Source organism: Anolis sagrei, chromosome 9 (assembly GCF_037176765.1).
Source record: "Anolis sagrei isolate rAnoSag1 chromosome 9, rAnoSag1.mat, whole genome shotgun sequence".
In the NCBI taxonomy this organism is placed as follows: Eukaryota; Metazoa; Chordata; class Lepidosauria; order Squamata; family Dactyloidae; genus Anolis; species Anolis sagrei.
This window is the reverse complement of record NC_090029.1, coordinates 654,952-670,366: the sequence shown is the minus strand read 5'-3', so window position 1 is coordinate 670,366 and position 15,415 is coordinate 654,952. Positions and strand designations below refer to the sequence as shown.

At 46.1% G+C, this 15,415-nt stretch overlaps 1 protein-coding gene across 1 annotated transcript in view; it reads left to right on the top strand.

The window, feature by feature from the left end:
- The window catches only part of AQP9 (aquaporin 9), a 43,183-nt gene extending 28,554 nt beyond the window's left edge, over positions 1 to 14,629 (top strand). The window contains exons 3-6 of the mRNA XM_060755811.2: positions 2,293 to 2,430; positions 11,875 to 11,993; positions 12,121 to 12,338; positions 14,058 to 14,629. Coding sequence (XP_060611794.2) covers positions 2,293 to 2,430; positions 11,875 to 11,993; positions 12,121 to 12,338; positions 14,058 to 14,253 — 671 coding nt within the window. The 3' untranslated portion in view covers positions 14,254 to 14,629. The remainder of the gene's footprint in view (positions 1 to 2,292; positions 2,431 to 11,874; positions 11,994 to 12,120; positions 12,339 to 14,057) is intronic.
- Positions 14,630 to 15,415: the final 786 nt, after the last annotated feature.

The window sequence follows — 15,415 nt, the reverse complement described above, 5'->3', positions numbered from 1 at the left end:
AAGCCGCTCCTCATAGGGCTTGTTCTGCAGACCCCTGATCATTTGAGTCACCCTCCTCTGGAAACATTTCAGCTTGTCAACATCTCTCTTCAATTGCGATGCCCAGAATTGGACACAATATTCCAGGTAAAGTGGTCTAACCAAGGCGGAGGTCTCTTCCAACTCTAGGATTCTAGGAGTCTATGATCGTCAATGACAATCATACCAATGACTGGTGGCTTCTTTGATCTTGTCCACAAGGGACAGGCAACTGGCTTTGAGAACTGTTTCATTTCTTTTGAAAGGAAAACCCTTTTTTGACCTCTCCCAGGCAATCTACTATCTAGGCTTTGCTGATGTGGGTCCTACTACCGCAGTGGTTCTCAACCTTTCCAACACAGGGACCCCTAAATATGGTTCTTCGTGTTGTGGTGACCCCCAACCATAATATTATTTTCATTGCTCCTTTATAACTGTCATTTTGCTACTGTTACAAATCATAATGTAAATATCAGATGTGAAGGATGTGTTACAAATTCAACATAATTAAAGCATCATGATTAATCAGAAAAAAAATATGGATTTGCAGTACCTTCAACCCATTCAGCGCTGACTTCCACAGACCACTGAGACCTCCACATGGAACTCCCGGAGGGCGAGAACACGAGGCATCCAAGGCGGGCTTTGTGTGAGGCCAGGTCTCGCATGAAGGATTCCGCACCCTTGGGGCGGGGTCAACGGAGGCGGCCTCGCAACCCCTCCAAAATGGCCAGGTGACCCTACTGGGTGTCGCGACCCCCAGGCTGAGAACTACTGTACTACCGGTTCCAAACTACTTCTTGAGTCCCGAGTAGACCTACCAGTCAAGGCTTTGTAGATTCTCCAGCTGGAGTTTTTTGGGTCTACAAAATGGTTTCCCCTGAATGCTGTAAGGCTGAGAGGCTGTAAGTTCCCAGCCAGAGCTTTGGGACTATTTCTCCCCAGAAGCTGTAGGAAATGAAGCTTTTCTGCAGGTAGAGCTGGTCTACGTCCTGTAGCTTAATTTCCTTCTGTAAGACTGAACTAAAAATGGCTTCCTCTCCTCCCAGGCCCCTGGGGAAAGGGGCGGAACCAAAACTTAACAATGATTGATGGGTCATTGGCCCTATAATTCCAAACCAAGGGAAGTCACCTTTGCAGAATGCCTGAAAGCTTGGAATGCATGCAGACATTTGAGAGAAAGACAATTTATTTATTTATTTATTTATTTGCTTCATTTCTATACCGCATTTTTCAGCCCAGGAAGGCGACTCAATGCGGTTTACAAGGTACAAATTATCATAACAATGTCGGTGCAATTAAAAACACAACAAATATAACAACAGGATCAACAACACCGATCCACAACAATTAACAAACAACATGAAACAAACATAGCGCCTCAATGAAATCAGATCCGATCTCATAATCCTTATATCATTCCTATGTTCCATTTACCGTCTTCCTATGTTCGGTTGCACTGTTAACCAAACGCTTGTTCATAAAGCCAGGTCTTGACCTTTCTCCGAAACGCCAGCAACGATGGTGCCTGTCTGATGTCTACCGGTAAGGTATTCCATAGCCAAGGGGCCACCACTGAGAAGGCCCTGTCTCTTGTCCCCGCCAAGCGTGCCTGTGACGCAGGCGGGACCGAGAGCAGGGCCTCCCCAGACGATCTTAATGTTCTAGTCGGTTCATAGGCGGAGATGCGTTCGGAGAGGTAAGTGGGGCCAGAACCGTTTAGGGCTTTATAGGCTAAAGCCAGCACCTTGAATTGTGCCCGGTAGCGGATTGGCAGCCAGTGGAGCTGGTTCAGCAGAGGAGTGGTGTGCTCCCTGAGTGCCGCTCCCATTAGCAACCTGGCTGCCGAGCGCTGGACCATCTGAAGCTTCCAGGCAGTCTTCAAGGGCAACCCCACATAGAGCGCGTTGCAGTAATCAATGCGGGATGTAACCAGAGCGTGGACTACCGTGGCCAAATCAGACTTCCCAAGGTACGGGCGCAACTGGCGCACAAGTTTTAATTGTGCAAATGCTCCCCTGGACACTGCCGAAACCTGGGGCTCCAAGCTTAGCGAAGAGTCCAGGATCCCTCCCAAGCTGCGAACCTGCGTCTTCAGGGGGAGTGTGACCCCGTCTAACACAGGCTGTAACCCTGTGTTAGACGGGGAAGTTGGAGCTCCTGGTACAGCCCTCGACTACACATTCCCACCTCCCCAAACCTGGCCCCCCCTTGCAAAATGTCTAGATGCCCCTGCTTTGAATGTGCCTGTTCTTCCTTCCCCTTTCCCTGCAGGCGGGCACATCAACCCAGCCGTCTCCTTCGCCATGTGCCTGACCAGAAGAATGACCTGGGATCGGTTTCCCATCTACGTTGCGGCCCAATTCCTGGGTGCCTTTGCCGGGTCTGCCCTGGTCTTCGGCATCAACTATGGTGAGCAGATAGACCAGAGAGCAGCGGTTCTCAAAGGGTGCTCCAGGGAGCCCTTGGGGTTAGGGTTTGGGTTACGGTTAGGGGCATTTGGGTTTCTACTACTACTACTACTACTATTATTATTATTATTATTATTATTACTAGCCGTTCCCTGCCACGCGTTGCTGTGGCCCACATGGGGGTTCTGTGTGGGAGGTTTGGCCCAATTCTATTGTTGGTGGGGTTCAGAATGATCTGTGATGGTAGAAATGGAGATGAGCACAGAGTCCCAGAGTCGGACACGACTGGACTTCATGTCAGGAGAGAACTTTTACCCTTCCTATTGCTACTATTACTACTATTACTATTGGAGAAAGCCCCCCCCCCCCATAGACCCTCCTCTTTGGACAGAAGCAGGTCTCCATCGTCATGTCTGCAACATCCAAAGTGTCCAAGATTCATTCAGTGCCACAATAACACAGGCAAACAACAAAACAATCAACACAATAAATAAAACAACTTTGATATCTATATATATATAAAGGCTCTGCGTATACTGAGTACCTTAAAAACAAAAGAACCAATGAACGAAATCACATCACATTTGGCAACAAAACGTCTCACAACACAAGGAGTGAACATCACTCAAAAAAATATGATTTTGTCATTTGGGAGTTGTAGTTGCTGAGATTTATAGTTCACCTATAATCAAATAACATTTTGCACCCCACCAACGATAGAATTGAACCAAACTTGGCACACAGTTCTCCCATGCCCAACAGAAAGTACTGGAAGGGTTTGGTGGGCAGTGTCCTTTGGTTTTGGAGTTGTAGTTCGCCTACTTCCAGAGAGCACTGTGGACTCAAACAATGTTGGATCTGGGCCAAACTTGGCACGAATACTCAATATGCCCAAATGTGGACATTGCTGAAGTTTGGGGAAAATAGAATCTTGACATTTGGGAGTTGTAGTTGCTGGGATTTATAGTTCACCTACAATCAAAGAGCATTCTGAACCCCACCAACGATGGAATTGAACCAAGCTTGGCACAGAGTTCTCCCATGCCCAACAGAAAGTACTGGAAGGGTTTGGTGGGCAGTGTCCTTTGGTTTTGGAGTTGTAGTTCACCTACTTCCAGAGAGCACTGTGGACTCAAACAATGATGGATCTGGACCAAACTCAACACAAATACTCAATATGCTCAAATGTGAACACTGGTGGAGATGGGGGAAATAGAATCTTGACATTTGGGAGTTATAGTTGCTGGGATTTATAGTTCACCTACAATCAAAGAGCATTCTGAACCCCAGCAATGATGGAATTGAGCCAAACTTGGCACACAGTTCTCCCATGACCAACAGGGTTTGGTGGGCAGTGTTCTTTGGTTTTGGAGTTATAGTTCACCTACTTCCAGAGATTATTGTGGACTCAAACAATGATGGATCTGGACCAAACTGAACACGAATACTCAATATGCTCAAATGTGAACACTGGTGGAGTCTGGGGGAAATAGAATCTTGACATTTGGGAGTTGTAGTTGCTGGGATTTATAGTTCACCGACAATCAAAGAACATTCTGAACCCCACCAACGATGGAATTGAACCAAGCTTGGCACAGAGTTCTCCCATGCCCAACAGAAAGTACTGGAAGGGTTTGGTGTGCAGTGTCCTTTGGTTTTGGAGTTGTAGTTTACCTACTTCCAGAGAGCACTGTGGACTCAAACAATGATGGATCTGGACCAAACTCAACACAAATACTCAATATGCTCAAATGTGAACACTGGTGGAGATGGGGGAAATAGAATCTTGACATTTGGGAGTTATAGTTGCTGGGATTTATAGTTCACCTACAATCAAAGAACATTCTGAACCTCACCAATGATGGATTTGAGCCAAACTTGGCACAGGGTTCTCTCATGTCCAACAGGGTTTGGTGGGCAGTGTCCTTTGGTTTTGGAGTTGTAGTTCACCTACTTCCAGAGATTATTGTGGACTCAAACAATGATGGCTCTGGACCAAACTACATGAATACTCAATATGACCAAATGTGAACACTGGTGGAGTTTGGGGAAAATAGAATCTTGACATTTGGGAGTTGTAGTTGCTGGGATTTATAGTTCACCTACAATCACAGAGCATTCTGAACCCCACCACCGACAGAATTGGGCCAAACCTCCCACACTGAACCCTCATAACCACCAGAGTGGGTTACAGCAACGCGTGGCAGGGGACGGCTAGTAGATAATTGTTTTTTTAGTATGACGACTGACCACTGTAGTTTTGGATATATTTGTTGTTTAATGTGTTATTGTAACATGAACTATGATGTTTTTACCAACTGTATGTGTTTTTATGGTTGGAAACTGGTCTGAGTCCCTCAAAAGCGGTGAGAAGGTCGGTACATAAAACTCTGAAATAAATAATAATAATAAACAATATAATATAATAAAATATTTCTTGGGTCTCCATGAGAAACTTTTGATTCGGAGCAAAAAGAGTGTGCGAAGCCCTGCTAAAGAGGGCTGTGCGTTGAATTAAGAGATCCCCCCTCGGCCCTTTGGTGGGCTTCTGCCCCTTGAGTTGCAACCTTCCTGTTGTCTGCCTTTTTTTGGCTGGCATTCCTGCACCAACTCCAACTCTCCTCCCTGAAGCTCTCCTGCTGTATTTCCCCTCTGCAACCATTAATTATTTTTAACAATGGCCGTTCCTAATAAATACTATATTGCAACCATATATACACACACACACATATGGTTGCAAAGGGGAAATGAGTCATTAATGGGGTGCAGAGGAGAAGCGGGACCGGCCGGTTTAGGAATGCAACCCACGCGGGAGAGGCTTTCTTTATGGGGAATGTGGCACCACGTTAAGAGCCAAGCGCAGAGGCAGTTGTGACCCCCTTTTTTTGGCAACTAATCAGTATTTTACACTGATATGCATTTGCTTATGGCGTAGAAGTGAATCCCAGGATTTATTTGTCGTGTCAGGGCAGCCAGTCAACTGTATTACATTTCTAACAGAACAAAACAAACAAACAGACAAAATACAATATTTGCAAGTTTGGTAGTGGATTAAATGTCCTTTGACCAGTCTCTGGCTACGTGGAGTGCCTCTGGTGTTGCCGCAAGGAGGTCCTCCCTTGTGCATCATGTGGCAGGGCTCAGGGTGCATTGCAGCAGGTGGTCAGTGGTTGGCTCTTCTCCACACTCGCATGTCGAGGATTCCACTTTGTAGCCCCATTTCTTAAGATTGGCTCTGCATCTCGTGGTGCCAGAGCGCAGTCTGTTGCGGATTGTTAGTTCATATGGAAGCTACCCAGCAGCCTTCCCAGCTCCAGATCCCAAATTGAATTACACAGAGTATAAAAGGAAAAATGTCTTTACTCTGGAGTAGTTAATACATGTAGCTTTATAAAGAAAAATACAGCAGCCTTGAAAACACATTGTCCATTGCAGAAGGAAAAACACTTACAAAACAATGCATTAATCTGCTTCTTTCCAGCAAACCTTGCAGCATAGTTCCATCTCTGACTGCTTCATTTCACCCACTACTTGCATCAAGAAAACTTCACCTGATATACATCCTAATCAGGGAGTGGTGCAGTGTCCATGTGTTCTTCCTCAACACACACATATACTCAAGAGATGATTCTTGTCAAGACTTACAAAATCATATACTGTAACACTCCTCCTTGTGTGTAGAGGAAAACACAATACATAATACAATTACATGTTACACTCAAAAATTCCCAAATCATTCAAAACATTCTGATGTTTCTGTACACTCAGTGGCTTAGTTAGTACATCAGCTAGATTTAGATTTGTATTACAATATACCACATCAATTTCACCATTTTTCACTGCATCCCTTACACAACTGTACTTAATATCTACATGCTTGCTTCTTTGTTTTACTCTGGCCTGTGTTGCCATTGTGATGCATGTCTGATTATCCTCATATATTGTTGTTGGATCTTCAACAGGTATTTGCAAGTCTTTAAGCAGTTGTTTGATTACACAAATCTCTGTATATGCTAAGCTAAGTGCACCAAACTCAGCCTCACTGGAACTTAAAGCTACATAACTCTGCTTCTTCGACTTCCAGTCAATTACAGCATTAGAAAACTTAACTAAAACCCCTGTTGTCGATTTTCTATCAGTACAGTTGCCGAAATCACTGTCTGTATATACCTGCAAAGATAGTGAATCATCTGGACTTAATGCCAAACAAAAATCTTGTGTTTGCTTTAAATATCTTGCCACCCTCTTAAGTCCATTCCATGCAGCAATGGTTGGGTTGCTTGCATATCTGCTTAGAAAATTTACAGCAAATGCAATGTCTGCTCTGGTGTAATTACATATGTACAATAACTGACCAATAATGCTCTTGTATAAGGCTTTCTCTTTAAATAGTTCAGCATTTTCCACTTCATTTTGAAAACCTAAAATCATGGGTGATTTAACTCCTTTACAATCTTTCATGTTTAGTTTTTCCAAAATCTGCATTATCTTCCCTTTTTGGCTTAACACAAAACCTTGTTCAGTTTTCATAATTTGTACACCAAGAAAATATTGAATTGGACCAAGGTTTCTTAACTTAAAATGTTTTCCTAACTCTTCTGCAAACTTGTCAATTTCTGCTTGAGTTTCAGCCAAAAATGATACATCATCAACATATACAAACAATACTTGATAATCATGTTGTACATTTCTTACATACACGCATGGATCTGCTCTGCTTCTCTGGAAACCCATTTTGGTCAAAACATCATTTAAACAATCATTCCAGAGAAGTCCGGCCTGTTTCAAACCGTATAAGGCGCGATTCAACTTAAAATACGTATTGGTATCTCTGTACTTTGAACCTGGTGGAGGTACAATATATATATTCTCCTTTAGAGTAGCATTCAGATATGCTGTACTTATGTCAAAATGATATACCTTTAAATTCAAACATGCTGCAAGAGTTAAAATCAATCTTACAGAATTAGGACTAACAGTGGGCGAATACACCTCTGTGTAATCTATGTCCTTAATCTGTGTAAACCCTCTAGCAACAAGACGCGCTTTGTACCTTACTTGACCATTAGCATCAATCTTTTGCTTAAAAATCCATTTTGTGTCAATAGGATTACTCTCTCTTGGTAAATCTGCAGGTTCATACACATTTAACCTTTTCATGCTTTTCAGCTCTTCATCTATAGCCTCTAACCATTTTTCTTTCTCTTCTTGTGGCAAACTTTCTATTTCCTCAAAAGTTTGAGGCTCATAATTAACTAAACATACTCTTACATTTTGTATTGTGAACCTGTCAGGTTTCTTTCTGGTTCTTTCACTTCTTCTGAGTAAAATTTCCTGACTAGTTCCCTCTTCAGGATCTTCATTCACCTCATCATCCTCATCTGAGGGCCTAGGCCTCTTACATTTTCTAATTATAGGCTTACTTATGAGTTGAGGTGTAGCAGCACTTTCTTGCTTTGTGTTTTGTCTCCCTTGCTCATGAGTTTCCTCTTTTGAAATAGGAAAGAAAACTTCCTGATTAGCATGAATCTTATCCCAATTCTGGCTACAGGCAAAGTTAGCAGATCTTGATATAACAATGTTTCCTTCATTATCTAAAAATCTCCAAGCTTTGGCTCCCTGTGCATAGCCAACCATTGTTAATCTCCTGGCTTTATCTTGGCCTTTCCTTCTCAATGGTTTGGGTATGAACACCCATGCCTGTGTCCCAAAATTCCTTAAATGCCCTAATGGAGGCTTCTTGCCATATAACATAAAATAAGGAGTGTTCTGAATAGGCTCACACCAGAGTCTATTAATTAAATAACATGCAGTCATTACTGCTTCTCCCCATAGATTTTGGGATAATCCAGAATCTTCTAACAAAGAATCTTTCACTGTTTGAACTTTTCTTACTAGTCTTTCTATCTTTCCATTTTCTGCACTTTGATAAGCACATGTGAGTCTGTGCTTTATCCCCTCTTTTTTCAGAAAATGTTCTAAACTATGTGAGGTAAACTCTCCTCCTCTGTCAGTTTGGAGAGCCTTTACTCCTACTCCAAATTGTCTCTTCACATATGCCACCCAATTCTTAATAATCTCAAAAACTTCACTCTTTTGTTTCAACAAAAAACACCAAGAAAAACAAGAATAGTCATCTAATATACACAGTATATAACAGGCTCCACCCTTACTTGGTTGAAACGGTCCGATTAAATCAGCATGTACTAACTGAAACTTTTCTTCTGAATTTCTTAAACTTTTCTTACTAATTGGAGCTGACTGTGCTTTAGTTTTCTTGCATACATTGCAATCTAGAAACTTCGTGCAATGTTTTAATTTTATGCCTTCACTAAACTCTGGCATTTTATACAACACTTTGAAACTTGGGTGACCTAATGTTCTATGTAAATCATGAATGCATCCCTGGTGTAATGGAGCATTCTTACTTACTACATTTACATCACTTGTGTTACCTCCTGAAGTCAACACATACAAATCCCCTTGTAATACACCAGTTCCACATAACTTATTCCCTTTCAAAATTCTGACTTTTCCTCCAGAAAAATTAACTTCATAACCTTCTTTATCCAGTTTTCCGACTGATAATAAATTATAATCAATCTCTGGAACTAAAAATACATTCCTTAATGTCTTACCCAAATGCTTAACATAAACTTCTCCTTGTCCCTGTACTTTGTACTGTTTTCCATCTGCAAGGGTAACATTTGAACATTTAGGATTTACAGGATTACAAATCAAACTTTTGTTGTTCACTATATGCTGTGAACATCCAGAGTCCACGTAAAATATGTCTTCATCTGTTGGACTCCCTTGGGACTTCACAATGCTGACATGCGAGGAACTCCTCCTCTGGTTCACCTTCTTCCATCCTTGCTTCTTCTGCTGCTGCTTTGGACAATTCTTCTTTAAATGTTTTGGAGACCCACAATTGTAGCACCTTCTCACCACACAAACTTTCTCTGTCTCCTCCTCGAGTGCAACTCCGGCTGACTGTTTTCCTTGAGAACGCCCTGCTGTGTTTGCAGTCTCCAGACAACGATCTCTTCGCCTTTCGCAATCAGCAAGAATTCTAGCACAAATATATTGGAGGTTTAATTGTGCTTGTGGGAGTGATTCCAAAGAATTTACTATCCCATCAAACGAATCATCCAAGGATGACAAGACAATGAAACATTTGTTTGGCTCTGTGAGATGAAAGTCTCTCTCCTCCAATTGCAAAAACAAACTCTGCAATATCTGCAAATGGTCTTTCAGACTTTCATTCTTCTCCAATCTCTTCCTGTAAAGTCGCCTTGCCAGTACAGCCACTGTTGCTGCCGAACTGGAAGCATGTACTTCTCTGAGTCTCACCCAAATTGCGTTGGGAGTTGGCAGGCTGCTTATATGAACCAATTGTTCATCGTCAACTCCTAACATCAGAGTAGACCTTGCTCTTTCCAGAGCTCTCAGCTGCTCTGCTGTAGCTGGCTGCTGCACTGGGTTCTCTGTACATTCCCACAAGGATTCTCTCCTCAAATAACTTTCCATTCTGACTTTCCAAATGGAATAGTTATTGCCATTTAACCTGGCCATAGGGAAAGCAAAATTCATTCCAGTATCCATCTTCTTGCTTTGCCAATAAAACACACAATGCAAAACCAAAATGTCTTCAAAACTGGAACTGGAGAAAAAAAAATATCCAACTGGGCAATCTGGTCAGACTGGGCAAGCTGGGCAGACTGGGCCCATAACCTGTTGCGGATTGTTAGTTCATATGGAAGCTACCCAGCAGCCTTCCCAGCTCCAGATCCCAAATTGAATTACACAGAGTATAAAAGGAAAAATGTCTTTACTCTGGAGTAGTTAATACATGTAGCTTTATAAAGAAAAATACAGCAGCCTTGAAAACACATTGTCCATTGCAGAAGGAAAAACACTTACAAAACAATGCATTAATCTGCTTCTTTCCAGCAAACCTTGCAGCATAGTTCCATCTCTGACTGCTTCATTTCACCCACTACTTGCATCAAGAAAACTTCACCTGATATACATCCTAATCAGGGAGTGGTGCAGTGTCCATGTGTTCTTCCTCAACACACACATATACTCAAGAGATGATTCTTGTCAAGACTTACAAAATCATATACTGTAACACAGTCTGTTCAGCGCCTTCCAAGCCTGTGTGCCCAGGTGGGAGTCTCTCATTGGATATCAGCCATTGGGTTTGAGCCTGCCACTTTTGGACTTTCACTTGCTGGGGTGTTCCAGCAAGTGTCTCTGTAGATCTTAGAAAACCATTTCTTGATTTAAGTCATTGATGTGCTGGCTGATACCCAAACAGGGGATGACCTGAAGATGTCTCTGCCTTGGTCCTTTCACTATTGGCTGCCACTTCCCGGCGGATGTCAGGTGGTGCGATACCGGCTAAGCAGTGTCATTTCTCCAGTGGTGTAGGGTGCAGGCACCCCGTGATAATGCGGCATGTCTCCTTAAGAGCCACATCCACTGTTTAGCGTGGTGAGATGTGCTTACTTACTTACTTAGGTGATCCCTCGTAGTCCAAGGATGATGGTCCTCCAAGTTTGGTGTCCTGGGGGGGTGGGTCCGTAGGTGGCTGAGGAGCCCTCTTCTTGCTCTGCATCTTCTTCCGCAGTGAGGGCATTGCTTTCCAGGTGGGAGGCGGTCCCGGTTGGGGTTGGCTTGACGCACCTTCCTCTTGGCACACTTCCCCCTTTCACCCTCCATTCGCGCCTCTTCAAAGTCTGCAGCACTGCTGGTCACAGCTGACCTCCAGCTGGAGCGCTCAAGGGCCAGGGCTTCCCAGTTCTCAGTGTCTATGCCAGAGTTTGTAAGGTTGGCTTTGAGGCCATCTTTCAATCTCTTTTCCTGTCCACCAACGTTCCGTTTTCTGTTCTTGAGTTCGGAGTAGAGCAACTGCTTTGGGAGACGGTGGTCTTTGGGCATCTGGACAACGTGGCCGGTCCAGCGATGTGTTCCACACTGGGCATGCGTACTCAGCAGAAGAGTAGCATAGTGCAAGGGCAGATGTCTTCACTGTGTCTGGTTGTGATCCCCAGGTTGTGCCAGTCAGCTTTCGTATGATATTGTTTCTAGCACCCACTTTTTGCTTGATGTCCAGGCAGTGCTTCTTGTAGGTCAGAGCATGGTCCAGAGTGACTCCTCCCAGGTATTTGGGTGCGCTGCAATGCTCCAGTGGGATTCCTTCCCAGGTGATAATCCTCAGAGCTCGGGATGCTTCTCTGTCCTTGAGATGAAAGGCACATGTCTGTGTTTTAGATGGGTTGGGGATCAGCTGGTTTTCCCTGTAATAGGCAGTAAGGGCACCTAGAGCTTCGGAGAGCTTCTGTTCAACCATCTCAAAGTTCCCTGCTTGAGCAGAAGCTGCTCTGGGCGAGTGGAGTGACCTGACCCGCACCTCCTTCTCTGCTTGCCTCCTGCCCAGAGGGCTTGATGGCCTTCACCGGAGGGTCCTTCAACGTCACCGGCCCCAAGGCCACGGCCCACATCTTTGCCACCTACCCCCAGGAGTACCTGTCCTTGGCCAGTGGGTTTGCCGACCAGGTAAGGAAAGGGGGAAGGGGGCCAGGCAAGGGAGACGGGCTCGCTGGGGCCCACAAGGGACCTCAGGTGTGGCCCTAGGACCCCGGCCCTCCCTTGCTTCCTTGCTTCCCTGCTTGTTTCTTTGCAGGTGACGTCCACCTGCTTCCTGCTCCTGGGGGTCTTTGCCATCTTTGACCAGGAGAACCTGGGGGTCCCTCGGGGGCTGGAGCCGCTGGCCGTGGGGCTCCTGGTGATCCTGCTCAGCTCCTCCATGTCCATCAACTGTGGCTGCGCCATGAACCCCGCCCGCGACCTGGCCCCGCGCCTCTTCACCTACCTGGCTGGCTGGGGGCCACAGGTCTTCACGTGAGTAGGGGTGGGGGTGCGTGGGGGTGGGGGTGTCACCGTGAGTCATGCTTCCCTGCCTCCCCAGGACCTTCAGGGATGAGTCCCTGTGGATACACACCTGCATGGTGCCACAAACCGTGGATCCCTCGTGCAAGACTAGTGCCCAATGGTGCGCCTGCCCTCTTGCAAACCCAACGGGTGTGCTTGCCCTCGTGCAAACCCATTGGGAAGCAATGTGTTTACCCTCATCCAACCCCAGTGTCCAATGGTGCACCTGCAAGCCTGTTGTGAAACAGTGTGTCTCAGTGACCAGACGCACCACTGGTCACTGAGATTACACAAGGGCAGAGACACCATTTGACAATGGACTTGCACAAGGGCAGGTGCACCACTGGGCACTGGGCTTGCACTAGTGCAAGCAGATGCACCACTAGTGCAGCACTAGTGCAAGCCCAGTGCCCAGTGGTGCACTTGTGCAAGTCCATTGTTAAATGGTGTCTCTCCCCTTGTGTAATCTCAGTGACCAGTGCTAACTGCCTAACCATCAGCACGTCTGAAGTCTTTCCTCAAACTTAAAAGGCAGGGGAGAATCTAAAATGGGGATCTTTCCCTGGGAGAAAAGGCGGTCCCTAAACTCAAAGAGCTGCTCTCTAAACCAATAGTTGCAAGGAGGCCTGCAGACTCTGATACCATTAACTTTTAGGACTCTTGCAAAGCTGCAGCAGCCCTGGGAGAAAATGCAAGAGGAAGCAACCTCGAGCAACTCTAAAGTGAGGCAAATCAGGCTCCTGGGAGACGGAACAGAAAAGGAAGGGGCCTGAGGCTGTGTTGCAACCCAGAGCAGGAAACGAGACCATAAGATAACAATCCACCACACTTGACTGTGGAAAAAAACAATCCCTTTTTATTGATGAAAAATGGTTACAAAATAGAGGAAAATGCAAAGTCAAAAAGCCACAATAAAATTCAGCAGTCAAGAATATCCATAAACTAGATCAATATCCAAAAGCCACACTGTAAAAACCTGGAACCTGTTAGCAATCCACTAACCGTACTTGGAGCACGAGAAGCCTCTTGGGATGTAGGCCACGGGAAACGGGAAATGCCTCAGTCTAAACGATGCCTGATCTAACGAGACAACCCGGCAAGAGGCACTTAAAACTGAAGACGCTGTTTCGTGACACGCCTCCAGGCTTTGAAGCCTGTGTTTCCTTTTCCCTTAATCTGTTTGACCTTTGCAGACTCTGCAATTCACTCCTGTTTTTCCAAATCTGTCCTTTTCTATCCTCATTAAAGAACCCAGGTGTTAACTCCTCTGAAGAGCTATCACTGCTTGACTCTGCAACATTCTCATCAGAATGTGTAGTTTCACTTCCAAGCCACTGACCTCAGAATCAACATTTTCATTACCATCAGGGAAAAATACATGTTCAGTAGCATCAGGAAATACAATCAGAGAATCAGGTTCAGGTTCAGCAATCAGAGAATCAGGTTCAAGTTCACACGCAGGCTGAACCCCAACAGGCTGGTAGGCAAAGTGGAAGTCCAAAACACCTGGAGGGGAGACCTAGGTTTGCCCAGCCAGGCGTGTTTGACAATGTATGGTAGATGCCTCCAAAGACAGTTGGCATCTCCAATAGCAGGGATAATAATGCATCCGTTCTGGGTTTTAGTCCGGACTGTTGAAGGTGACCTTTCCTCTCTCTCTCTCTCTCTCTCTCTCTCTCTCTTTGGCAGGGCCGGCAACCACTGGTGGTGGGTGCCGCTGGTGGCCCCGATGGTGGGCGCTGCCCTGGGTGCCGCTCTCTACATCCTCTTCATTGAGCTCCACCACTCGCCCCACCAGGACCCTCCTGACCTTGGCAACCAGGTTGAACTCAAGAGGATGGACGAGGAAGAGAAACGGTCTCACCAAAGGGACGGCGCGCTTTAGCCTCTCCTCCGGGAGGCATGGCTGGGGTGCCCGTCGGCCTGCCCCGAAATCGGGTGGGCGCACGGGGCAGCCGGGTGTCGAACAGGACTTGGTTTGGGGCAGAAGGGATTCGGGACCCATGGTCCACCCTGGAAGGAAGGAAGGAAGGAAGGAAGGAAGGAAGGAAGGAAGGAAGGAAGGAAGGAAGACTGGCCTTTCAGAGGAAGACGGGCAGAACTTGGCAGAGTCCGAATCCGCCAATGAACCCTTGCAGGAACGGCGCAGGACGCGGACCCAAAGGGGCATTGGGGGCTCCGAGCCTCATCGTGATTCCACCGGCCCCCTTGGCTTTGAAGGCACACTGACTCTGGGGGCAATAAAAGGCATTTTCCTCCCGCCTTGGTTTCCTTTCCTCCTGAATGCCAGGCCTTCCTTTTCTTTCTTTCTCCTTCTGTCTCTTTTCTACTCCTTCCTTCCTTCCTTCCTGGTAAGCAAACAGTATTTTGGCGCCCCCCCCCCCCCAACCAATCTTTGATATATATGTTTTCTGTTTGTGGTGGGAGTTCTGTGTGCCATATTTGGTTCAATTCCATCACTGGTGGAGCTCAGAATGCTCTTTGGTTGTAGGTGAACTATACATCCCAGTAACTACACTTGCCGCACTTGCTCCCTTGCCTGGCCCGCTTTGGGTCCGGAGGAGTGCCTGAAGACCTGGCGTGTGCACCAAAAGTCACCTCTTCTCCTGACGTTCTCCTCAGCCATTGGGACCAAGAGAGAGAGAGAGAGAGAGAGAGAGAGGTGGAGATGCCCACCTTTCCTGAAGGTAGGTGCAAAAACAAAGGAGGGAGCGGAGGTGGGAGATACCTCCAGCCGGAGGGGCTCTCTCTCTCTCTCTCTCCTCCTGACTTTCTCCTCAGCCATTGGGACCAAGAGAGAGAGAGAGAGAGAGAGAGGTGGAGATGCCCACCTTTCCTGAAGGTAGCCGCGAAAACAAAGGAGGGAGCAGAGGTGGGAGATACCTCCAGCCGGAGGGGCTCTCTCTCTCTCTCTCTCTCTTGGTCCCAATGGCTGAAGAGAAAGTCAGGAGAAGAGGCGACTTTTGGTGCGCACGCTGGGGTCTTCAGACACGCCTCCAGACCCGAAGCGGGCCAGGCATGGCGGCTCCGCCCCTTGGCCCACCCGT